Source organism: Ursus americanus, chromosome 17 (assembly GCF_024610735.1).
Source record: "Ursus americanus isolate L20-20 chromosome 17, mUrsAme1.1.p, whole genome shotgun sequence".
Taxonomy (NCBI): Eukaryota; Metazoa; Chordata; class Mammalia; order Carnivora; family Ursidae; genus Ursus; species Ursus americanus.
The window spans coordinates 49,082,003-49,109,164 of NC_142143.1; the positions used below are offsets into that span (position 1 = coordinate 49,082,003).

At 36.1% G+C, this 27,162-nt stretch overlaps 1 protein-coding gene across 3 annotated transcripts in view; it reads right to left on the minus strand.

The window, feature by feature from the left end:
• Positions 1-27,162, minus strand: part of MSRB3 (methionine sulfoxide reductase B3) — a 164,892-nt gene that overhangs the window by 103,677 nt on the left and 34,053 nt on the right. For all 3 annotated transcript variants that reach the window (XM_045789655.2, XM_045789653.2, XM_045789654.2), the window contains 2 exons: positions 14,156-14,264; positions 12,441-12,518 (listed from right to left, as the gene is read on the minus strand). In XM_045789655.2, the coding sequence (XP_045645611.1) occupies positions 12,441-12,518; positions 14,156-14,264 (187 nt within the window). The remainder of the gene's footprint in view (positions 1-12,440; positions 12,519-14,155; positions 14,265-27,162) is intronic.

The window sequence follows — 27,162 nt, forward strand, 5'->3', positions numbered from 1 at the left end:
TAACAGTGTATTTGCTAGATTAATGGCATGCAGAATTCTAAGACTTTTAACATAACTTATTCAGTTATTGTCCTGAAAGTTACTACCAATACACACTCCACCCAGCAGGATTTTAAAGTGCTAATTTCCCAGACCCCAACCAACATTGAATTTGTTGATATTGCAAGTGTTTACTAATTTGGTAGGTAAAAAACCTATCACTTCTTTTACTTCATTTTTTTATTCTAAGAGGTGGAAAGTTTTTTATCATCTACTTATTTTCCAATGTTTGTTTTTCTCAATTGACTTGAATATTAATCTTCTGTTTCTCACATGAGTTGCATATATTTTCTCCCAGTTTGTCAGTTTTTTAAAGAGTTTTTGAGCTATAGAAATGTAAAATATTTAGGTAGTCCAACCTAAAATATTTTTTTTCTTTTTGATTCCTGCCTTGGGAATCTTGTTTAGAAAGGCTTACCTCACCCCAATGTTATACACATTTAGCTTTATATTTTCCCCTAGGACTTGTATGGTCTTATTGTTAATATTTTGAATTTTAATTAACCTAGACTTTATTGGGAGCATAAGATACTGGGTTGTAAGATATTGAGGGTGGGATCTAAATTTATTTTTAAAATATTTAGCTGGCTGCCCCAACACCATTCATAATATTTCATTGATTTTACTGGGTACTTTTTATATTTAACACATTAACATCTCTGAAACCTAGATGTGTCTATAATCAATCATTGCACAATTTATATGGCAGGTTTCTTTTTTTTTTTTTAAGAGTTTATTTATTTATTTGACAGAGACAGCCAGCGAGAGAGGGAACACAAGCAGGCGGAATGGGACAGGAAGAAGCAGGCTCCCAGCAGAGGAGCCTGATGTGGGACTCGATCCTAGAACGCCGGGATCTCACGCCCTGAGCCGAAGGCAAGACGCTTAACGACTGCGCCACCCAGGTGCCCCTTTATGGCAGGTTTCTTTCCTTAGTGTTACTTGAAGTAATAATAAATCCTTCAATCAATGGCTTCTTAGATTTGATGAAACACAGTATTTATCTCTGTTCTTACTTCACTGAGAGTTTTTTTTTTTAATTAAAGAATGTACTTTAAATTTTTATAAAACCTCTTCTGGGCATAATTAAAATGATCAGTTTTCCCTAAGATGTCCCAGTATTGAACTATTTGTACATTCCTGAAAAAAACTTGATCTTGCCATGGCATATTGCTCATTCAATATGTTGCTACATTCCTTTTACTGATATTTTATTTAAAATCCTTACATCTATTTTCATAACTCAGATTGCTCTACAGTTTTTCCTTGGAACATCTTTGTCAGGTCTTGGTTTTTGAGGTACTTTACATTTGTCAAAGAAGTTGGTAAGCTTTCATCTATTTTCTACAACAGACAGTTTATAATAGCATAGGAATAATGTTTTTTCCTTTTTCTGTAAAAGTTGAAGCTGGTTTGTGATAACTCTGGATTTCTTCTAGGGTTACTAGTCAATTCAAGTATTACAACTCTCCTATATAGAATTTTCTATCTCATTTGATTCTTAGAAAATTAACCTGAGATTCTTAACTTATTAGAATAGGATTATATATAGTATTCTCTTAATTTTTTTTTCATATCGTTGGTTTTATCCCATCATTCCTAGTGTTTGCAACCTATTTTCTTTTCCTTCTCCCTTTCTTTTTTGATTAGACCTGACAGAAATGGTCAACTTTATTGGTCTTTTCAAAGATCAACCCCTTGGTTTTATTTAACAATTCTACTTGTTTTTATTTTTCAAGTTAATTTATCTGAGTGCTTTTAAGATCTTCTCCTTACCTTTGATTTTCATCAGATTTGCTGTGACGTGCCCAGATGTGGTTTTCTTCATATTCATCCTCTTTCAGATTTATAGCACTTTTTCAATCTGTGACTTGAGTTTTGTTGTTGTTTTTTGTTTCTCAGTTTGGGAACATTCTTGGCTATTCTCTCTTCAAATAATTGCTTCTTTCCCGTTACTTTTTATGTTTTATATGTTCTTCCTCAAACTGTAATTTTTGTATTATCTTCTCAATAGCTTTTCATTTTTTTAACCCCCCTAGTTTCAGTCTGAATATTTTCTACTGACCTGTTTTTCTGCTCACTAATCCTACTTCTTCTATGTCCAATATGCTGTTAAATTCATCTCTTGTGTTTATATTTCAGTTATGGCATTTTCAGCCCTCAAACTATTTTATTATTTACAATAGATTCATTCCACTTCTCTGGTGAAATTCCCCATCTTGTCATCTATTTTCTTAAATTTATTTATCAGGCTTATTTTAAAGTCTGTGTCTGATGATTTAAATATCTGGATATCTGGGCCATCTGTAGACCTGTTTCTTTTGTCAGTTTATTTCCCTTGGTCCTTTACTTTGGTATATCTGGTAATTTTTGATGAATGCCAGACAGTGTGTATAAAACACTGGACGCTAGATGATGTAATCTTCTTTTACAGATGGTTCATCCTATCTTCTGATAGGCAGTTAGAGTGTGGAGAGGAAAGGAAAGATTACCTTAATCTAATCAGGGACTGAGCTAACTTGAGTCTGGGTTGCAGTTTTTGATGAATTTAGTCTACCCTTAGTTTGCACCCATACATCGGTGTCCTGAAGCTTAAGAGAGTGCATTGCTAAAATTTCAGGAACATAAAAGTCAGCTGCTAAGCACAGGCATTATTAAAAATAAATTATAGAAACTGACAACTAAATAAATTATATTAAAAGCAAAGGTAATACTCCAAAACTCACCACTTCTAAATTTTTTAGCTAAATTTAACTATTGTCTGTTATTAATTTCTGTTGCATGTGTATTATAGAAAAACTATATAATAGTGTTACTACACATCTCTTCCCAACTCCACATTCAGTGATATCACACTTGCAGCTTGAAATGTGATCCACGGTAGAAGTATTTGCACCACAGAAATCAGCAAACATTACAAATCAGAGCTTGATTTACTGTTTTGTTGGTTGTCGAGATCAGTTGTTCTCAAATGGAGGTAGTTTTGCCCTCAGCAGGCATTTGATAATATGTGGAGAAATTTTTCTTTGTCAGCTTGGGGAGGTGGGGGGGGGGGGTAGGGAATGCCAGGACTGTGCTACCGGCATCTAGTGAGTAGAGGTCAGAAATGCTACTGAACATCCTACAATGTATAAGGCAGCCCCCCCCCCCACACACACAAGAAAGAATTATCCAGGCCAAATGCCAACAGTGCTGAGGTTGAAAAATCCTGGCCTGCTGGTATCTCTGCTTCTGAATGTCTGGCAAATTCCTGGAGGGAAAAGGTGGGCATTTTATCCTAGTTTATTTTATTGTTTTTGTTATGTTACTAGCATTTTTGAGTTGACTGTTTAGTTCAGTTATTTTTTATCTTTCTTATATTTAATAATAAAAATGTTTGACTTTGGCGGTGCCTAGGTGGCTCAGTAGGTTAAGCGTCTGAGTTCGGCTCAGGTCATGATCCCAGGGCCCTGGGATCCAGCCCCATGTGGGGCTCCCTGCTTAGTGGGGAGTCTGCTTCTCCCTCTGCCTCTCCCCCACCCTTGCTTGTGCGCGCTCTCTCTCTCTCACTTTCTTTCTTTCTCAAATAAATAAAATCTTTTTAAAAAATGTTTGACTATGTACTTCTCTTTTGATACAGCTTTGGGTAGCTGACCCTATTTTTTGTCACTTTTTGCTCTTTTTAATGTTTCCTTGTAAAAGTCCCAGCTATAGACATTTTCGTCTGTCTCTTAGTTGGGACAGGTATGCCTTTGCAGTTGCAAGCAATGCAACTATTGTTGAAAAAAGCATCCAGTGAAAGTACCATGAGTGGTCTACAGAAAACGCTTTAGAGAGTGTGGTAGAAGATAATGATTAGGGACGTCTATAACCAAGTGCTTATTTCTACTTCCTCCATTCTAGTATCAATTTAAACCATTTAACTCTGCTGCTATTCTTGACTTACTGGAATCAAACCATTTATCTAACAAACAGTTGAGTACCAAGGATATGCAAAGTCCTATGGCCCTGCACTGGGTGGAGATGGGGGTTACAAAAATCCCAAGTCATGAGCTATTCTCTCAAGAAGTTTATAGACTTGTTAAGGAGAGATTTGCAAATAACTAACGTATTTAAACTCTCAGTTACTCATCTAAGTCATATTAGTTGGGGAATTTAGAATCTAGACTAAATTTGTTTTTAATTATTCAGCAGAAACTGAAAATATTTTGGATACAGATCACTAGGTCAAACTATATTATGAAACATGTGGTAAGGTTGGAATCAAAAGCAGACTATGCTGACTTAATTTTGAGAACTTCAGATTTGCATTATGTTTATACTTTACCATGTAAACTTATTTAAAGCTGCACAGTTTTTACAAACCTTGCTTCGTACGTGTCTCTTTGTATCTTCCATAGCATGTTTATGTGATTATCTCATTTGCTACAGTAGTGCTGTGAGTTAGAAAGGGCTGATGTTGTTCTCACCATTTCACAGATGAGAAAAATGAGATGGAACATTGAAGGAACTTGCTTATGGTTATCCATGATGGGTTACTTGCCCACGTGTAAGACACAGTGAAGACATGAACCTGAATGAAAATATATGCGAGTCTCATTGAATAAGTGACCACATTTTGAAAGGATTACTCATTTACAGGAAAAGTAGCTTTGTGGCTTGCCTCAGAAGGACTGGCTTACAACTTGCACATTATTTTTCGTAAGATGTCCTTCAGGAGTTTCTAAGTCTGTGAACTGTAATAATAAATATTCACTTAATATTCTGATTCATATTTATACAAACAAGATAAATTTACATGAATCATAGTTAAAACTTTGCCTATTGTATTTCCCAGTTGAATCTAAACTATCCATTCTAATTCACTAAGAAGGATCTAAGCTGTTTCTGTCTACATTTGGAAAATTAACTCAAGAACCAGGAGTGTGATTTAGGTAACAAAGGCCAAGAGTGCCCTGCCCCCACTTTTCCTCACGCAAATACAGATATGCACACAAATCACTTTCAGCTATCCGGGGATTTTATGTGTAGGCGCTGCTTCAGTTCTTCTGTGTGTCAGAAAAGGGAGTTATAATACCTCTGCATATATTGTAAAACTTTGAATCATGCCTTGCTATCGTTTTCTGGCTTCTAAAATGGTGTTGTTCTTTCCTTTACTTTATGCTATGCTTTTATGCTATTTATGCTTTTCTTTCTTTCCCTTTTTTTTTTTTTCCTGGTGGTCTAATGAGCCAGGCACTAGCCATGTTTTTTGCTCCCTCTTTTTGCCAGTAGTTCCAGGAAGTCACTCTTCTTTCAATCTAACTGTGGGCTTGCCCTGAGCTTTCAGATGAGATGTGGACAGAAGAGTAACTCCCTCTGTTACAGATGCTTTTCCTGTAAATCACCGTATGTGGGGACAAGACAGGAAGGGCCAATGGGATGAGAGAAGTCAATTTCATATTCTCCTCAAAATAATGCACGGGTTATTCAGATATAACACGAGTTTAAGCCACTACTCAGAAATCTAGTTCCTTTCAGAGTAGTTTTCATTGTACTGGAAAGTTTACTTCGTTTAAGGATTTAGAATGAAGTGAAGGGCAATTCACATCTTCCAAATGCAAGTTAAATGCACTTTGTTACAGGTTAAGAAACATTTGCTGGAATCATGAGCAATTTCCAGCTGGAGTTCCATAAAAAGAAAGCTTGAAGTGAAGTTCATATTACTCTTCCTGGTAGAATTCCATAGTGACTGGAATGGTTTATGAATAAATATTATATGGATAGCGTTTTAAAGGGTTGAGAAAATGGGATTTGAATAAAGAGTAAGAATGGAAAACTCCCTTCCCCTCTCTTTTACATCTTCTCCACTCACAACAACAAAACAACAACAACAACAACAACAACACACACACACACACACACACAGTTGCACGCAGGGCGCACTCAGAACATAGCATCAGAAGGGGAAAAGTTTATCTTGAAAGTCTCCTTTAATGGTCAGTGGAATGGCGTACATGGAGTAGCATAGTTGAGTAAATTGTGTGTGGCACTGAACTGGAATTTCTGCAGTGAAAGGGCTTATGTTCTTAAAGAGTTGAAAAACGGCTTAAATTTTCTAGTAGCCTAGAATAAAATTGCACAGGAGGCTCGTGTGAAATGTAGCATGTGTGAATGGTTTTGCAGCAGAGTTCCATTTGAAATGCAGCAACACAGCTGGAGCAGTGACTCATCGCACTGATATCTACTGTTAACAGACGGACTCTCTCTAATAAAGCCTGTACTTTCTCACATTATAAGGAGTTGCTTAGGCTGTTGTGATAGTAGGATATGTTCCCAAAACTTGGTCAGGCCACTCGAATTTAACATTTGTTGAATATCTGCCATATACTAGGCCTTTTCCTGCATTTAGTTCTTACACCTGTTTGGTTTTATTTTGTCCCTTTCAGAGGTGGTGAGTCTGGGCTTGCACATCTGGGCTAATACTCCGTTGGTTTCCACCAGTTGCCTGTTCTGTTTGATGATAATGAAGATAAGAAGCAACGTCAAGATAGAAGGAAAAGATATTTAAGATAGCTCCTGTCAGTTGGCCTCAGTCTCATCTGAAATATACAGAGAGAATTCAGAAAAAGTGGTGAAAATTTGGAACACGGTTACTTGAGAAAATGTAATGAGGGTGAAATGTAATAAAGTGAAAATAAAATGACCTTCCAGTTTCAGTAACTGGAATCCTGCCTGTGAGGAATCCAGCCGCTGCCCTACCTCACAGACGCCGAAGAGCCTGATGGCTTCCTGGGTGTCTACATCTTCCTGTCAGGATTCCAAAGGACTTCCCTACGGATAACCCATCTGAAGCTGAGACCTTACTGATGACCTGTCACGGCAGAGCTCTTTACCTTTGGTTAAGCACCCCCTAGGTTGGAATGGTCTTCAATTTTCAACTTACCTACTACAACATAGAACAGTTTTTTCAAGGAATTGAGGTGTGTGTGTGTGTGCGTGCGTGTGTGTTCCAGTTATGCTGGGAAAATAACCAGACCAGAGCGATCCAAATAAAATATTAAATTAATTAAAATTTTATTTCCCTATAATTCTTTACCTTTCTTCTTGTCTAAAAGTTCAAGTGTTACTATTCTAAATCTATTTGTATACTGGGTATGATCTTCTCAAAATACTTACCCTCTCTCAGTTTCTTTCATCTGTAAAATGTATTGTTGTTGTGAAGATTAGAAAAATAATTTATATTAAGCACTTACAACCATGCCTGGCATATGGTAAGTGCTATGTAAATGTTAGCTCTTGTTTTATTATTATTATTATTATTATTATCATTACCATTCATGACCCTGTATAAAATGAGCTTTTAATTCAGTGAGAGGCCTGAGAAATTAATGCATACAGAATAAAAACTATCCTATGTGGTTCTTCCAAGTCTTAAACAAAATTATTAGGAGTTGACCACACATGGAAAATGTCGAGGTTTATCAGCTAACAAGGAAAAAAAGTTCCCACTGAAGCTGTCACCCTTATTCCCTCCTCTTTTCACTTCCAGAAATCTATCTTGCGGGGCTCCTGGGTGGCTCAGTCAGTTAAGCATCTGCCTTCGACTCAGGTCATGATCCCAGGGTCCTGGGATTGAGCCCCGCATAGCGCGGCTTGCTCAGCAGGGAGTATGCTTCTCCCTCTCCTACTCCCCCTGCTTGTACACTCTCTCTCTCTCTCTCTTTCTGACAAATAAATAAAATAAAATCTTTAAAAAAAGAAGATGAAATCTATTTTGTGCACTGTTATGGCTTACTTCCCATTTTCATCATGCTATTGACTTATTCAAAATTTCTCCATAATCTATCCCACAAAGCTCAGACATGAATCTGATCAACAAACAAATATTTAGCGTATTTTTTTGATTGGTTTGGTTTTTTTTTTTTTTTTTTAGAGAGAGAGAGAAATAACACAAGGGCAGGGGGAGGGGCAGAAGGAGAGGGAGACAGAATCTTAAGCAGGCTCCATGCTCAGCATGGATCTCACGACCCTGAGATCATGACCTGAGCCGAAATCAAGAGTCGGGTTCTTAGCTGACTAAGTCCCCAGGTGCCCCACCACATGAAAGCATTTCTAACAGGCACATCCAAATAGACACTAGCATTATTTTTCCATATTTTCTAAGTGTTTATTCTGTTTTTCTTATCACTGCAACAAAAAAACCTATAAGTACTTTAAGGGGAAAAAATAGTTCATCAATTTATTTTATTTGTGCCACACCACCTGGCAAAGTGTCAGCCAAAGCAAAATATAAGTGGTCAAAAATCCATTCTGAATTACATTATTTTGCCAAAGCCTTCTCTCGTTTATCTGATGTGCAATAAATTCATTTTATGAAATTTTATAAGTTCAAATGACCAGAGGAGAGAACATTCTTACCTCTGTCAGCTAATTTACTAACTGAAACTCGGTAGTACCATATGAGAAATAAACTAGGTTGGTGGAATTTGTGAATGTGAAGAAAATGTGAACCATGGAATAAATTACACATTGGGTTTATAAGCAGTCTGTGAATAAGGTTCTTGTACTTGGTATGCAGTAAGAAAGCAGTATATTGTTGAAAGGGAATGTATTCAGGGTAGAGTACAAGTTTGCAAATGAAATGAGAATAATTGAATGGCCTTTTTTGTAAGGAAATATTGTGTAAATAGGTATCAGTCAAGTGACAGAAGAGGATTATACACATACGTGAATGCACCCACACACACTGAGTATTGGTAACAGAAAGAGCAGTTGGGAAAACCACCTTTTCATACTGCTAATGATTAGGCGTTTTCAAATTCAGCATTTCTTTCTTCGTCTTATTTCTTATCTGTTTCCCTCCCACTATTATTTCTCATACTGTTTACTCTACGTAGTCTTTTCCGCCTAATTTTCTTCCCTTATTGCCTGCTTTCAAACACAAAAAAGCCCCTCACACTTTCTCACTCACACTCACACACACAGCTCAATTGTTCCGGGCCCTTTGTGTTCAAAGTGTGAAACCAACTACCTCCAGAAGGTAGCATAGTGGACGCCATTAACTCAACTAGCGAGAGGCTTTCAAACTTTTGCTCGTAAAACCTAAAAGAATTTTGTGAGGAAAAAAATATATATATATATACTCTGGGCTTTTTATCAATTTACTGCCTCTCTCTCCTCTAGCCTTGTCTGCTCTGTTAAAATGGAGCTGGGGCCTTTAAATCCTTTTTTCCTTTGTCAGCTAACATGATATTAAACTTTGTCAGTAGAGGGCACAGGAGGAAAACTGCAGAAGAAAAAGGTGTCCCCTTCCTGGTTGCAGTATGCTTCCTCAACAGGCTCCTGGGGGCGGGCAGCGTCCCCGGCAGCTGGCTTTTGCAGTGCACGTACTTCTCTCCCTCTAGGCCCTTGCCAGGGAGACAGCCTCTCCGCTGCCCCGCTGCCGCCGGAAGAAAGGCGTCTCGGGCACCGGCCTTTGCAGCGCACACCACCTCCCCGGTGACAGGCTCCCGCGGCACCACCAGCCTCTCCGGTGCCAGGGCGGCCTGCAGTGCCAGGAATCAGCAGCACCTGGCAGGAAGCGGCGCCCCCGGCTTCCCATCCCCCCAACTCCGGTTCTTTTGTAGTGGAATGCCTATAGAGAGACACCTTCCTCTCAACAGCTTTCCCCAGCACGGCAGAGGGTAGATTTCCAGCAAATTCCAGAAGGTGGATTTCCAGAAAGTTGCACAGTCATGACACCGCAGTGACTTCTCTGCTGTTTAGTGAGGGGCAGCCGCGTCCTGAGACCCAGATCTCAGCCCCTGGGAGAGGAAGGTGGGGGGAGGGGCCCTCAGGGGGGAGCTTTTCTCCGGACTCTACCTCAGCCCTAGGGGGTCACGATTGCTTCTTACATTTGCTACTTCTGTATTCTTTAGAATTTCTATTTTCTGCCTTCTAGCCAATCCCTCATTACCACAATCCTCTGTTTAGGGTCGTAATTCTTTAAATTATACTTTCCTGTTCAAATTACTGTGTGGTTTCTGTATCCAGATTGTGTGCTGACTGATACATACTCCCTTATATATTTTAAAGCAATTTCTTATCAAAATTTAAATAATTGAAAAAAATAATTGAATTTTCGGGTGTTCTGCAAATAGATTACATGCTTAAAATACATTTTCGTCAAAACCTTACAGTTATATATTCAGGTCATTTAATGAATGGAGAAGTCTGGCATATAACCTCATTTGCAAGAGCAGTCCTGTCTGTCATATCTATCAATCAAATGAAACTGTCAAAAAAAAAAAAAAGACTTTCATGTTTAAAATTTAAGTAAATATGTGGATACGTATCTTCATGACAACCGTCTCGCTTAAGGAGACCCGTAGAAAATGGATAGACAACAGACAACAGATGGAGAGAGAGATAAGCAGACAGCAGGCAGGCAGACTGAGTCTTACCGAGATGAAATACTATTTCAATTTTTTTTGCCAGTCCAATATTTTTCAATATTTTTTTGGCCTTGCTTTCATGGGTTTCCCCTTCAGAAGTAATGCATTCTTGAACTGTCATTTTGCTTGATGCCTTAGAGATTTTATCCCGGGACGATAAATCATAGTAAGATTTGGGATGAGTGAAAGGTATGACATCTGTAAAGTGGGAAAGGGGATTGTGATAGAGGAGACAGGAAGAGAGAGGTGGCCGACCATAGACTCTCAGACACATCAGTGTCAGAGAAGCATACATATAGAAGCTGAGGACCAGAAAATTGATTCCCTCAAAACTGTCCATGCCCTGTGGCCCCTGGAAAGTCTTGAGGGACGCCCAAGGTACAATTTCTCCAGTGTGAAGACAGCAGCACTGGACCAGTGAACTAATGCAATCTACAATAAAGGCTAAAGCCTTTCCCCCACTAACATTGACAAGAAACCAAGTAAGGAGAGGCATACAATTTAAAAATAGGGGGAAACAGAATAAAAATATTAAACCATATTCCTTAGAAACTTAGAAAATAAAAGCTTTCCCTATAAGAATGCTAAAGGAAATTGACATAGTATCGCCTCAAATGTGAAACTCCCTGAATCTCACCAGTACCTATGTTTAAAGAAAGGTCTTGCTTTTCAGTATTTGTGACTCCAAAGCTCACATGGGTTAAATCCTTCGTTTACGGGGGTTCTGTTTCTTATTTTAAACAGTGAGCTTTTCTTTAGATCCACCACTTTACTGAATCACATGATGGGGAAAGAGATGGAGAATCTTAAACAAAAGGCAAAGGGGATGTGGCCAATTTTTACCATTTGGGATATTAACAAGTTTAACATGGCTCAGCAACTATCTTAAGTGTTATATCAACTATTATGACACAAGCTAAAGGTGTTGAAATATAAGGATGTGTGTTTTCTGAGAGGAAATGGGTGACAATTTGAAGGGCTGTTTTTTTTTAACATGAAGAATAAATACATAAGAATTCAGAGCAGATTCTCCACCAACACTAATGTGCAATAAGGTTTATGCAAGTTAAGAAAGGTTTTAAACTTCTAAAAAAATTTCAAGGAAACTACTGTTTCCTGTTATTTCTGGAAAATCTGTAAATGCTAGTGTTTTAAAAGGGAAACATTTATGGAGAGATATTAAGTATGTTTTACATGCTACACGTATCAGATTCTTGTTTGTTCATTTCCCCTTAGAAATTTGTAATTCTACTTTAAATAAATGACATTTACTCTCAATTACGGTTTCTGTCTTTTCATTCCCCTAAATAATCATCCCCATGGGAAGTACAGGGCTTCTAGGATTTTTCTACACCTAGATAAATAAATTTGGGTAAAGATTTTCCTTTCTTGAACAAGATCCATAATCTACACTGTCTGAATTGACTATTTTGGTGAAAAAGTCTACATACTGCTAGTTTTATACTAAACTTTTGAGATCTTTAAAATAAAGATAATTTGCTTACATACGTATAACTATCAGTTGTAATAACCACATTACTTTCAGTACAGGCACTGCACTTCATTGCAGAAATATGAATAATCAACTAGGTGGATATTATTCAATCCAAAGGATGCACATGGAGAACTTTTACTATGGCCCAATAAATATAGGGCCATCACTTGATAAAGGAATAGTCAATAAATATATAAACATTTCTATGCCCACCAAAATATCTCTCATAGCTCTTCTAAGCACCATGGTTAATTACAATGAGCAAGTTAATGTTGGGTATTTCAAAGATCCAAGTAGTGCAAAGTCAGCCAGTCTACCAAACTGGTCATTTATCATGAAAGTCAATAATCACTTCTGTTTTGTGGAGAGGAAATAGAAATAATAGAAATAAGAAAATTTAGTAGCATAAAGATTCTTTTTTTAGTAGGATAAAGATTCTAATGTCAATGAGCAATAACTAGTTTGTTGCCATCTGCGATATTTCCACATCCATAGGTTTTTAACACACTTACTTGAACAATGGAGTTCCACAAACAACACATTTATATATTCCAGGATCTTTGTGATGTGTATATTCTCCTTCAAAGGCACTGATAAACAATAAACAGAGCATTAAAAAAATTAAAGTTAGCATGATTTCTTGTAGAACTTATTTGCTTAAAATATATTTCTCTAAAAAATCTTTCAAGGGCTTTTTGTCCTAAGATGAGAACAGACCAAACATATGGAAATCTGAACATTACCAATCGATTTTAAATCTGTATAATAAAATGTGCATCTAACTACTCCAAACTAGGGAAGGTTAAAAAAAAAAGAGAGAGATCAAGCCATCTAGTTATGTAATGCTTAGAAAAAAAATGTTTGCTCTTCAAAAAAAAAAAAACAAACAAACCCTTGTAATTCAGATTCGCAGGAAAAAAAACAAAAACAAACATTACTACATAAGCTTTCTGCCTACTCTACAGTATCCAAGACAGTATACCCGAAAAATGCAGAAGGGTCCAAGCCTTCAAGTGGAAGGAGTCTTATTTTTTGGTTCGAAAAGGAATATTGCAGCTTTAAGGGAATATTTTTCTAAGTTAACAATCTTAGAGGCTAGGAGGTCATTCAGCTAATACAAATCAGCTGTGCTAGCCCAACAAAAAGTCTATGTGCTCTGCAGCTTGTTTTTATTATCCTTTCACCCTCTTTATGAGGTCCAATTTTTTTATAAACAGAATTTTTAAGAATGACCTAATCTCTAGTTGTTTGTGTGCATTAAATCATTTGCTAGTCATGTACACAACAGGACGGGTAGAGGCCCTCCTGGGCTGAGGCTGAAGCCCACCACTGGCTCACTGTGTGGTGAGAGTAGACTTCGTCAGAGAGTCAACGTTCGGTAAATTCAGTAAACAGTATATACTGTGACAGGAAGAGAGTTTTGCCCATTAACAAGGCCCCCATGTGTGGTAAAGAGCTCTTTCAGTTCATGAATGAAAACAAGAAGTTACATCATTAATAAATTTGGATCAGAGGTAAGTTACAGCCTTATGCCAGCCTCCATGGTATAAATTAAACAACAAAATGGTTGGACGTTGGCAGGTTACCTTTGAGCTGGAATCAGCTGAGAGAGACTTTATTCACTAAAAACGTCTTGGAAGTGAACAAACTCTTTTTTCAGGACTTAGGGCGAACTTCCAAGGACCAAAGCCATGTGAGGGCAGTTATTGAAAATTTTTGACATTCCAACCACAAATGAGCCAATAAATACTTTCTCCACATGTGCTTCAAAAAGAAATTGGAGTGGGGTAGAAAGGAACTAAATTATGCTACCTTCTTTTTGCAGCCAAAACGTCTATACTTACAATGGCCACCTTCAAAATTTCAGCATCCTGGCAGAGTGCCATGTCCCTCATGGTTTTGCTTACTGTGATGTCTTCCCAAAAAATGTACCTAAATCGCTATTACTTCCACACATTTTGTAGTAAACTAAAAACAGGCCCTTAATAAAAGCCTTGTGACTTTACATAAGATAGAGTGTTCATTAAATGGGGGAAAGAATAAATAAAACTTAGTCTTAACCTAAACAATACCATTTTCAACCTTTTCAAGGATACTAATTTGTAGATTTTAGCGAATAAGTGTAGAATTCTTTAAATTAAATGGCAAGGAAAAGGATTCAGAGCCATGGGGGTGGGGGGGTGAAGAAAACTAGTTCTTAATGACTTTTTCTTACAGGTCATCTTACCTTTCGGTCCCTTTCTCCTGAGTGACATGGTACTGCAGGGGTGTTAGCCGCTTCCTTAGTTCCTGCTGGGAAAAGACCACCTTACAGCTCTTTTTATCCCTACATGACCCTGGAAAGAGAGAGGATATGGGAGAAGGAGTCTTTTCAGTTTGCATCCTAAATACTTGCTTTGGCTGGCCGCCACAGCCCGGCATCTGCAGTCACTTGTCGACCACTAGACCGGTCCCTAACGCACCAGACAAACGTTTCTGAACTGTGGCTGACGATTTCTCTCAGTTTGAAGAGAGTCCTTCTCAAGATATGGGGGCTTCCACTAGAGCACCGACAAGGTGCTACAGCCAACTGTAGTATGGTATGGTATGGTAACAACTCCCTGAACATTCGCAAAGATGGTAGTACGTCCTTTATGTCTCCTAGCACCAGGAGATCCTTTTTTTCAAAGAAATTCAAAAAGCATAACTCTGTTTATAAACATTTACACTGTATGTGTATAAGATGATGGGCATATCATGCTGAATAATAATTCCCCATTCAATAATTTTGCAACTTAGTCGGATAGCTTGAAACCACCATTCAGTTTCCATTCTGGGCCATTGAAATGGCATCCTATTTTTTTTAAACCCTAAAGATGCATTTTTCCATAACTAGGAATTTGTTGTTCTCTGTGATTCTGTCAGACACTTCACTAGGTTCTGTAGAGTCCTTAGAAACAAATGTCTTTAAAGACTGTATCTCACAATGTTAAACAGGCAGCAAGAAAACTTTAATAGACTCCAGAAGAAGGCATTTACACTAATGTAGATTCAATAAGTTCCAAAGAAAAGGTGAGAAAAACAGGGAGGGGGAAGACAAAGAAAAAAAAAATAAAGTGAATGTGATTTTACTTAGAGACCTACAGTTTTCTTTTTTGCAAAGTATATCTAGGAAGACTTCACTGATTAGGTGTATTTGAATGGTGAAATAATTTTAATGTGATTGTAATAACAATGGTGGCTTTTATTTCAACCTATACAGACTGCAGTAAAATGTTCCGACAACACCTGTTTATATGTGGTATTTTATTTTACCTACACAAATGACTGAAAAGAAATATAACTCCAAGACAGGGCAACCCTTACTCACTGTAATAGAATTGCTTTTCTTTTCTTTGCTTTTTTTTTTTTTTTTTTTTTTTTTGCCGTCCATCACTGTGGGAAAGGAGCCTACAGTTGGCCCTATGTGCAAAAATCTCTTACCACGTTTTGAAATTACTAAAAGAAAGCTTGCTTCGTTCCCTGAGTACTAAACTCAACTTCCTCTGAAATGAAAAGAACTCTGATTAAAATAGAAATGCTCTCTATGTCTTTTACTGTTAAGTCACCTGATGTCATAGTATGTGAGGTCACTGAAATGAAACCAGGAGAAAACTGCCTAACCGGTTCCCCTGATTGTGGGATTAAAGAAGCATATCAGCTTCCAGAATCAGGGCCACCAAGATAGAGCGGCTGATTCTCCATGAGAAAATACAGAGGCAGGAAGATAACTAACCAGAGCCAAACAGAAAGTCACACCTTGGCGTAGGCCTGTGGGTTGTCAAACAGCACCTCTCCTAACCTTCCACAGAGCAGGCTGGGTTGCTTGGGCCTAGAAAGATCCACAGGAACAGCTGGCATATCACTGATGGCTTGTTGGTCTCTCATCTTGGTGGAACCCATATTACTCTAGGCTTTATCCAAACACCTACTACTTACACTTTTAATCTTTTCTGAGGGGCAGATGAGAAATGTTTGTCCTGTCAGAGCAAGCTTCTCCAGAGCCTGAATGCAGAACTGCTCTTTGTTACCTCTCAGTTGACTGTCATAACCGAGTTTCTGCTCCATTCACTCCAGACTTCTTAAAAGTTATCTTTCTGTTTTTATTTCTCTATTAGTTGGAAGGGTTGTATCTCTGTTGATTTTGTCCAAAAAGATTCATTAATTGCAAATTTAACATGACAAAATCTCTGGGTTAAATGTATTCTTTTCCATGGCATGGATAATTAAAATCTGTACAATTAGAATTAAACGATTCTGTCCAAAATATTTTTGTTAATATATGTTCATTCATACAAAAAGACCAATTGTGTTCCCAAAATTGAGAGAACTAAGCTACCCATCTGTATGTCATTTAGCACAAGAGAAGCAACTGCAGGTTTAAATTACACGGTATTGGGTTGCAATTTCCTAACATTGGATGCTTTTCTGCTTTTTTACCTTGAGTCATTTACTAAGGAGTGTTCATAAAAAGTAGCTTAAAGCACAGATGCTTGCAAAATCGTTTAGGCAAAGATGTTTCTCTCTTTTTCATTCTCCCTCTCTCAAAAATCTCTCTTTTCTGAAGAAAGAGAATAAAATTGTTGGTCAGTATTGACGAACCACGTTAAGTATTTGTACAGAAAGAAAAGGTAAAATTGAAAACATCTGATTGAAGTAAATACAACAAACATAAAAGCTTTCCTGGTGAATGAAGGGTATTGAGGAGACTTTATTTCATAGATTAGAAATTACTTTTGATCTAAACATTCTTAAAAACAGACTGTTTTTCCACTACGAACCATCTCATTAACTGTGCTACAGAGACCTCGTTTTCATGGCAAGCTTTGAAAGAGTGCTGTGCTCTTTTGTCAGACTCTGTCTTATCTGGGAGGGGGATAAAGATTTCAGTCCAGCTTTCTTTGTTTGTCTTTCAAGAACCACTAAAGCAGTATTCACACAAATTTTGTAGGAATGTGCCCTATGTCACAGCCTACAAATTATTTGGTTTTGGTGCACTTAAAGGTCATCTTCCAAATTAGCAAAATTTTCCTATATCCTGGCTTTTCAACCTTAAATATAAATATTGTTTCCTAACTGTAAGTGAGGGTTTTTTTTTTCTTTCCTTAAGAAATGCTAGTGCTTATTTAAAGTTGTCGAACTTTGTACATTTTTATTCTTTGGTCATACCATGTTCTCAAAATAATTAGGCTTTTAAAGTGTACCTAATAGCAAAAGGAAGTCTATGTAGACTAGAAACAGCTATTGTGATTTTATATTAAACAACCCAGTGAGCAGTTAGCCAGATTTTAATAAATTTCTTGCCACATAGTTTAATAATATACTTCCTGGACAATTGAAAGCTATACTATTACATTAGCTCCTCTAGCATCATAACCCCAAACTGACACATATAAACACAGAAAGGCTTCTCTTTTGTCTCTGATTTCCCTTCTCCCTCTCAGACTCACTTTTCTAAAGTTATATGGTGCCACTGTTAATTTTGAAGAAATCGCTTCATTTTGAAATTCTAGAATAATTCATTGGATGGTTTCCCTTCACTATCTTCACTTAGGAACTGTAATTTTCTTATTACACAGGGTAATTTAACATTAGTATTATATGACATCTGTTCAATGACCTCTAAATTGGCTTAGAAGTATGTTAGGGGAAGATTTTTTTCCCTTTATTTAAATGTTTAATGGAGTGCTTCAAAGGCACAAGTGAGTGTGTGTGTATATACGTGCAACACAAAGTATGTTTGAGGGAGTGATACCGCCACCTTGGTAAGTCATCGTAACGCCAGACCCTACAGAGTAACTTTGGTATAGATAAGATCCATCTTGAACCCCATCCAAGAGTATTTATTTACTGAAATATGCCCGAAGTCTCTTTTTATATTGACGCTTGCTCTATTGAGGCTTGCTGCCTCAAAGCCAGTATTATCTTGAAGCTCCAATGGAAAGCTCTTGCTGTAAGTAGAAACAGACTTACAGCAAGAGTTCATGTTCTGGCTCTGCCTGCTTCCCAGTCATGTGACCTTAGGCAAGTCAGGCTCTCTGACCATGTACTGACGCCCTCACAGGTCTGCTCTAAGGGTCACAGCAATGATCTAAGAGCAAACACTGTCTGAATAAATGCAACATCACATTATCATTCTGATTACGGCAAATTCTGAAGTTAAAAATGAATTTTCAAAGGTAGCCAGGTTGAGCATTTCAGGGTGCTGCAGTATTTTACTGGTAATTATTTTTCAATAATAATTCCCTTAGGACAGTATTTTTCTCACAAATTATCTTTTAAAATGATTAAAATAAGAATTACGAGAAAAGAAAACTAAAATTTGAGTATTTACTATATGCCAGGCACATTTCTAGGCATTTTTACATAACCACATTTAATGTTCTCAATAATTCTAGGAAGTAGACAACATGCCCATTCTACAGATACAGAAACTGAGGCTCAGAGATGTTGTAAAATAACTTACTAAGGACAAACAGTAAATACATACATCAACTCAAACCCAAGGCTATCTGACTGTAAAGCCCATAGTCATTATATATTCTGTGAGGACAAATTATGCTACAGCTTTCTTCTTTCTTTTTAAATTATGTAATAACTTTTAGCTCAAGAACTATGTCTAACAACTTAAGATAATAGGGGAGAAGAGTAATAATTGCCACAGTATATCCAGAAAAATAAATACATTTGTCTGCTGGCCAATGTCTGTTTTCCCTGTGTTCATTCCTTCAACAGAGGGTCAGTGACAAGGTTCAAATGGGATTCTCACAAAGTCTATAAAACGTTGAAAGGCTTTTTAACTTCCTGTTAAGAAGTAAATCAGATGTTACCTAAGTCTTAGAATACTTTTAAGTCATAAATCTTACATTTCATTGTGAAAAAGCAAAACAAAACAAGACCTAAAGATCCCATAACTTTAGTTTTGGTTCTAGCATCAGAAAAAAAATGAAACTATTAAATATTTTCCCAAGATAATAAATAAATAAAAGATGACAAGACCATCTTGTTTTGCTTTGAGTTTAGTGGGCTTAAACAGTAAAATTCATGTTGAAATAGCTTGCTACTATATTTCAAAGTGGTATACTTGAATTTTCATTACCACTTTGAATTTTCAGTTGGTTATTAGTCTGTCATATTGGAAAGCTGAACACTATCCAGATATGATAGTGTTAGAAATTTCTAAATAAGTGGGCATTTGTAAAAGCCAAATCTAGTCCATTTTTAGAATAGCATGTAAAATGTATTCCATGAACCATTTTTTTCATATATGTTTGTTTGTTTTGCATTCCAGTAATTCAATAAAGGCTTGGGGGAAAAGAATGCCAAGCACGAGGAAGAAAAGCTTTCATGCCTGTAGAAGCATACCCAATTCTGATTTTTCTCTCAGAGTAGACCTACATAGGAAAAACATTCCCAAGATTAACATGCAATCTAAGATGTCATGACACTTTTGCCTCAATATTGTGGCTTCCGTGAAACTAGGGTTGCAGGGCTTACTAACAGGACCAATGATCCAACATTTTTTTCTTACTGTTTTCTAAAGGCAACAAAAGTGTTGTTTACAGAGTGCCAGATACTGTGCTAAGTAAAATAGATTCATTCAATCCTTCAATAATTACTGATCACCTACTATATGCTGGCATTATTCTAAGTACTTAGGATATACCAGTGAACAAAATAAAGATCCTCCTTTCACTGAGCTCCCGGGAACTGAGCAGAGCAAAGAAGATGGGAAGGCTAGAAGTTAAGGGCTGTAACCTTAAACATGTGGTCAAGATAGGGCTCACTGAGAAGACGACATTGGAGCAAAGCTCTGTAGGAAGAGAGGGAGTAGGCTGTACTGATATCCAAAAGAGGTGCTTTCTAAACACACAGAGGACATGGCCAATGCAAGAGATGAGTACACTGAGTTCATGCTCCAGTGGTAGAGACAGAGACAAGGAACTGCAACACACGTGCCAAAACTTGAACGTGAATGGGGCAGAAAACCACCATTTAAACATGCAAAGAATAGGTTTTTAAACCAGGAAATTTACAATTACATATCTTAGTACAGACGTTGTCTGGCATTACTTTTTAACTCCCAAGAGAAATGTTAGGGAATATCCTTTTAGCAAAGTGCTATCCTCAAAATAGCTCTCAGAGAGTATCTGACTGGCTGAACTTTGAACTCAGAATCAGAGTGCAGTCTCTGTTAACTTGCTCTGTGTAATTAATGTCATCCCTTTCAGACTATAGATTATCATTCCCAACCTGGAGTCATGTGTAAGAGGATACTCAATAGATGTTTTTCAGTGATAAATTTTTGATGGACCCAGAGAGCAAAATCCTTTGGCCAAATGATGTTGTTACCCTTCTCGAACAATCCAGTCACTCTTCCCTTCAGAGTGCTCTTGTAGGTGATGTCACGGAATATTCATAACTAAAGAAAGTTTAAAATTTGTACCTCAACCCGGTTTCCATGTTTTAAAAACATTCTTAATTTTTACATTTAGGTTCAGTTTAATTTCATTCATCCTCCAAGTCCTAAATATAACACAAAGAAAATAAAACTCCAGGTCTTAGGGAGTCAGAAAGCAAGATAACTGTTTCTACCTAAAGATTGTTTTTTCTTTTCTATATGTGAGAAAAATCATATCTTTGTCATAGTAATTATCACATTGCATGCCTTCTCACTGCTTTTCTATTCACATAAGACTGTTCTACAGATCAGTTTCAGTTATATTCTATTGATGCATGCACAGAGTTCTAATTAACATCAATGGACATTATAAGCATGCCAAGGCAACATACCATTTTAAACTTTTTGAATTAAACAAGACCATATGGTTTAGTGGAGCATAGCTGAATGATAAAATTGGTCTCTTGTTCCCATACTGAAGGTTTGAACAGATAAACTGAGAAAATACTTTCAAGCAATTTTTCCTTCCACGTCTACATACCCAAATAAATTCATCCCTACTCTGATAACTCTTTTCTTCTGTATACCCTTAGTACTAGTACATTTACTCTGCAAGGTAGTATTTACACGGGCTAAAATAGCATTTTGCCATTATTCTCAAATGTCTTCAGTTGTTTCCACTTTATTTTCCCAGATTATAAATTCTTCGACAATATAAACTGTTGAGCCTCATATTAATTCATATTACCTACAACTACTTATTAAACATCTACAGTGAATCAAGAACTATGATGAGCTCTGGAAAGTTAAAAACGAAAAAGTCAAGGTTCCTATCCTAGGAGAGCAAAGATTCTAGCAGGAAAGATATTACAAAAAAAGAAAAAAAGCAATCAATACAACGCGCAGTAAAAGCATATACAAAATTTTGTGTGTAGAACGTTAACAAAGAAAACATTAATACTCTCAAACTTTGCCCATCTAGATTGACTAGGTCCAACTGTAACTGGGATATGGAAAACTCACATAATTTGTAGAAACAGTATCTATAGGCTCAGAGGGCTAGAGAAGATTCAAATACGGAAGGTAACTCCATCTAGACAAGCTGAGATTTAGTATGATCAAATGTGTACAATGTCAAGACAGTAAGTATCCAGTGATTAAGGGAATGCAAAGGGTCTTTCATGTAAGTAACTTACCAAAGTAAAAACAACCAGGATAAAGTGGTGGATTTAGACTTGGAAGAGGAGAAATTGTGGAGCTGAGAAATAAGGCAGTTTTAATATTAACGGGAATGTGTGCAAGCATTTTCTCACTGAAGTCAGTAGGAGTACATTTATTTCCCACAACATCCGAAGCCTACTAATATGGTTTAAAATTCTAGCCTTTAATAGTAAGTTCTTATAAGTAGGGAGGCATGACTTTCTTGATAGGAGACATGGAGAGGTTTACCGCTATGTGCATCCTGGTGAAACATTCACCTGAATGGCTCTGTAAGATAGAAACCACATTTTGCATTTCTGTCTTTTACTTGTGTGTCACACATTTTTAATTGTTGAAGTCATGTGTAGCAATACTTTTATCAACATTCTTTAAGTATCTAAAAGAACTAGAGTACTTTATCAGCTCTTCAGAATGTAACGCAAATACCAAGAGCAATGATTTTTACATTAATGTAGACCATAAAGCCTAAGTTTAGGGAAATATTTAAAACATGTCTTGATGCAAAAAGCATTTTCTTGCTTGCAAAGCATATGAGTAAAAAGAGAATTTTTAAAGGCACTGCCATCATCAACAATAGTGGAAGAGAAAGTCACTTAACTTCAAGTCTATCTGATTGCATGTGAAATGTCTGACAAAGTTGGAGTTCCCTGTTTTTAATTTTTTTTTTTTTTCTAGTATGGGTCTTCACTAGAACATCATGGCCCATACAGGGAAAAAAAAAATTAAAAACAGACAGGCTCATTTCCATTCTACATTTCACATGCAATCAAAAAGACTTGCAAAAAATAGCTCGCTCTCCCGTCCTGCCTCACCCCCTTGGGAGCACGGGCTAAAGGGAAGATGAGGGATAACCATCCACAAAAAAGAAGGATAGGATCCCTCACTTACGGATGCAGAATTTTGTTTAAATGTAACATTAAGAATACTTCAGTAGAAAGAAAATAAATTTTATATTGTCTAAGAGCTCAGCTTTGTAAATTTCCAAAATTACATTATCTCCCAAATCAAATTTAAAATCTAAATTAATTCTATAACAATGGGCAGAAAACAAGTCTGCAATTGCCACTCAATGAATAACTAAATTTGAGTCCGTATGTTCCAGAAAAATTCGAAAGATTCTGGAGGAAAAAAAGTAAAAATGTTTACATTTTTCTTTATCACCCAGACAACTAAAGAAAAGGCATAAGGCTTCTCTTGAATTATCCACTATCTCCTTGAAAGACAGGGTACATACATATGTTGGTCATCTTTGCACTCCCAGCATCTAGCAATGTGCCCGGGCAAGAATAAGTACTAAGTAAGTATATGTTGTATTTAAATATTTATTCAACTCTCCATTTTAATTATTTGTATTTAAATTTCCTTCCAAAAAGATGTTTCCTAAATGGTGGCTTTGGCTATGTCTCAGAATTAAATTTAAAAACTGCAACACTAAGGGTGCCTGGCTGGCTCAGTCAGTAGAGCGTGTGACTCTTGATCTCGGGGTTGTAAATTCAAACCCCACATTGGGAGTAGAGATTACTTGAAAAAATAAAATCTTACAAAAAAATGCAACATTAGTATTTTAAAAAAAGAATCATTGTTGATAGATTAATTTTTTCTTTTATTATTACTCTGCATCCTTTATTACCTCTCTTGAGTTCCATATTCAAATCTTCTATTATAGGCTAATATTCCATTAAATCTCTGGATTTAAGACTAAGAGATTACCTAATCCAGCATTCCCCAAAATGTAATCTGTAAAACACCGGCTCTAAAAGAAAAAATGCTAATAGGTTATTCTGGGGGGGGCTGGGGCGGGGGGGGCGGGTAGAGGGCTGGTGAGAATAAGTTTCTATAGTCAAACCATATTGGAAAAATCAAGGTTACATGGGTTTTTTAATGAACATCTTCTCAGAGATTTTCTTAATATTGATGTGCATTACTAAATATGTGGTATTGTGACACACCATTATTTTATGCTCCACTAGAAAAGTAAAAAGAGTTGCCAATGACACAATATTTTCTCAAACAATGGTTTAAACTGCATCCTGACTATCAAGATGATAAAATGTAAAAAGAGAATCTATAAAAGATAGTAGTATGCCGTTTCTCAATTTGACAATGGGACCAGTTTTACCGGGTATTAATTAGTGTTCCTCAGGTTATAATTTGGGAATTGAGGAACTTCTAGTCCTCATGAGGAAGCTCTCATGAGGAAACCAAGGCCTAACAAAGTTGACATGGTCACACACCTGGTTAATGAGAGCCAGGCTCTCTTGTCTGCCGCGTTCCTACTTTAATTTATTCATTCATTACATTTCTTTCTTGAACTCATGCTTTGTTGTGCTTTAACATGCCCATCTTTTACTAACCCATGTGCTCACAGTCCATTCCCACCCCCATGCCGCCATCCCCCACCCCTACCACTTCCTGCTAATTACATCTACACATTCCTTCAATATCCTTCGGAAGAACTGACATTGCTTCAGACCCTATTCCAAGAAGCCAGTCTGCCATTCTGTGCAGAAAGCACAGTGCTTCTCACTTCGTTTACTCCCTCCCACCGGAGAAAAGCAAAGGAGGAAGTGTTTATGTAGAACCATAAAACCATCAAGTATATAACTTCCTTCATCCTATAGATAACAAAACCCGGACCCAAAGTGGTCATCTTTCTCACCAGAATATACATTCCTTAAAAACAGAGGTCACATTACTTACAATGTGGCATTATTTTGATACATAAGAGGATGCTACTTATTTACACCCATTCATTCATTCCACAAATATTTATTGAACACCTATTACGTGACAGACACAATTCTAGTGGCTGAGATGTAGTAGTGAACTAGAGGCAAAAAAATCTCTGCCAAAACTTACTTTGCAGGAACCAAGGATTTTCCTACATTAGAAATAGATTTTGGCCAATCAAACCCATCACTTTCCCAGACATATTTAATGTCCCACCCCTCCTTTTTTAATTTTTCCAGTTTATTCCCCCTTACAGTCAGAGATTAAAGTGGCACAGCATAAATCTCTGGGAAATATGAGATAATGTTAATACCTGAGGGTTACGTCTAATTGTGAAAGATTTGACAAGACTGATATGTCATTCTCAGTTTACAGATGAAGAACAGGAATAAAAGGCACAAAACATTCATGGGGCCAGAAACCAAGTCGGTAGTAGAAACAAGCTAGTGAAAACAGACTAAGCTTCCAATCTGTTTCTTCATCAATACCAGTAATAGGATAGTAAGCTCTGAAACTTGGTGTTATCTAAAATTTGAACAAAAACTATTAAAATATTAATCACAATGGAATATAATATGAACAGCTGTCTCATTCTGTGAGACAAAATGCACTTCTACAACAAAACAAAATCTGTAGCTATGGAATTTTGGATTTTCTTTGCTTACTTAAAATTCAAATAATCTAATGATTTAAATTAGCACTCCATTTTTTCCTTGCAATTATATGGCTGAATATAATATATTTAGTGTTGAAGGAAATGCTTACCATAGTAGCTGAATAAATTTAAATTCTATAAACGTATAAGTCTTACAAATCATCTAAATAACTGATATCTTTGTCATTCCGTGGTATATTTTTTTATAACATACATTTTAAGTGGCTAATACAAGTGCAAATACACTAATGTAAAGAAAGAAAAGAAAAAAATTAGGGAATTGAAATAAATGGAAATTTTAAATTTTTAAAAATATGGTTGATTTTAAATGCAAAAGCACAGAAAATAACTAGAAATAATTTGCCATTGCATCTCAGTAAAATCTTTTTTAAAGCGTTTTAAATTGAAATGTATCTAGCAAAAGCAGCCATGAGAAATTCAACCTCTAAATAAAATGTTTAGGATGAAGTTATAAACTGGAAAAGACTGACAATGGTAATTCATCAAGTATCTAGTCCCAATATTAGTGAGTCTTTGTGAATTGCCATATAGGCCTCATTTCTTCATTAAACATGTTTGTTGAGAGCAAAATTTGGCTCAGGCTTGTTTGAATAAATCCTTCTATATGATCTGATAGGTAACATTCTTGTGAATATGTTTAGATAGATAAACATCTAATAACTCAACTTACAAGATTCCCCAAAAGTCTATATGGTCTAGATAATCTAACCCTGCAGAATTATCATTTGTTTTCAGAATTCATAATACGTTTTATATTCTTTACAGTCACTGTTAATTAGTTGACCAGTGAATTTCTCAAACAAACTAAAATTTGTTTTATCTTTTGTTCATGCCCATTTTTATCTCTGTTGCTACTAGATGTTGCTACATCTTTTATAATTATTAATGTATATATGAAAAATTTATTCCATATTTAATTAAAAATTAACAAAATCCACATTTAACAAACCATATGCCCAACACCTTATTCATACAGATGTATTATTCTATAATAATTTAGCCTTGCGCACAAATAATTTTTAAAACTGATATGGTATTTAGATGTAGTACAGCAAGTTTTCAACATTAACATTAGAACTTTATTATATTATAGAGCTACCAAAACACTTTGTTTTAGAAAAAATATAGCTGCATCAGAGTACTCATTAATCAACATTTTAAATATAATTTTTCTTAGTTTCCAAAAATATTTTAATTCATGCTTAACAATCAACATGTTAAATTAATAACATTTTCAAGATTCTATAAAAATTCAAAACATAGCAAAACAAAATGTATAATTTTCTTTCATTCTTGGGTGGTCTGCTGAAGAAAATTTAGTTTCATATAATGCTATAAATTACTGTTAAATCAGCTATTTGGATTTAAGATAAGTTAATTTATGAAAACTTGTTTTAGTTTATAGAAAGTCTATACATGAAAGACAATTTCAATGAGATGTCCAAGCATAAGGGACTTGGAATCCTATTGAAAATGGAAAAAGGTTTTGCACTCTACAAATATTGTTTGAACATAATATAAGCAGAAAAACTTGTGGTTTGTAAATCCATATGTTCTTAACTGGATATTCTTTACATACTTTTGTTTAAGTTCTCACAATGCACCTATGTGCTAATGGTATCAGTACACGTGCATGCTGTGAAAGAATGTAAATCTAGTGCCATCTACCGGAAAAAGCGGGTACAATTCAATCAATTAATTGCAAATTATTTTGTGAATTATGTGAGTTGAAATTTGTATGTATATTTTTTAAATATTATGTTTCTTTAAAAAAATCTCCCCCAAAGCATTTTTAATATAATCAAAGAAGTTAGGTAAGATGAGCCTGTAAGACAGTGGTGATACTGAACAATGGCGGACATTAATCTAAACACGTGGGAGAGAACTCCATTGGTGGTTATCAATAACGAAATCAGATATACTATGTTCTAATCAGTTTTTATGTTGGTATCATGTATATTGTTTAGAACACAGATTCTAACAAAAAAAACCTATCTGACAAAAAAATGAAATTATATGAAAAACTGTGTGTAGGCTCACAGGTATACTTTCTGAGGGAGGAGAGTCATAACTTTTATCAAAGAGTCATGGAGATGATTCATCTTTTCATAACCCTAAAAGGTTAAAAAAAATAAAACTGGCATGGAAAGCCAATCTATGCAGTAGATGAACAGTAAGCACACTGATA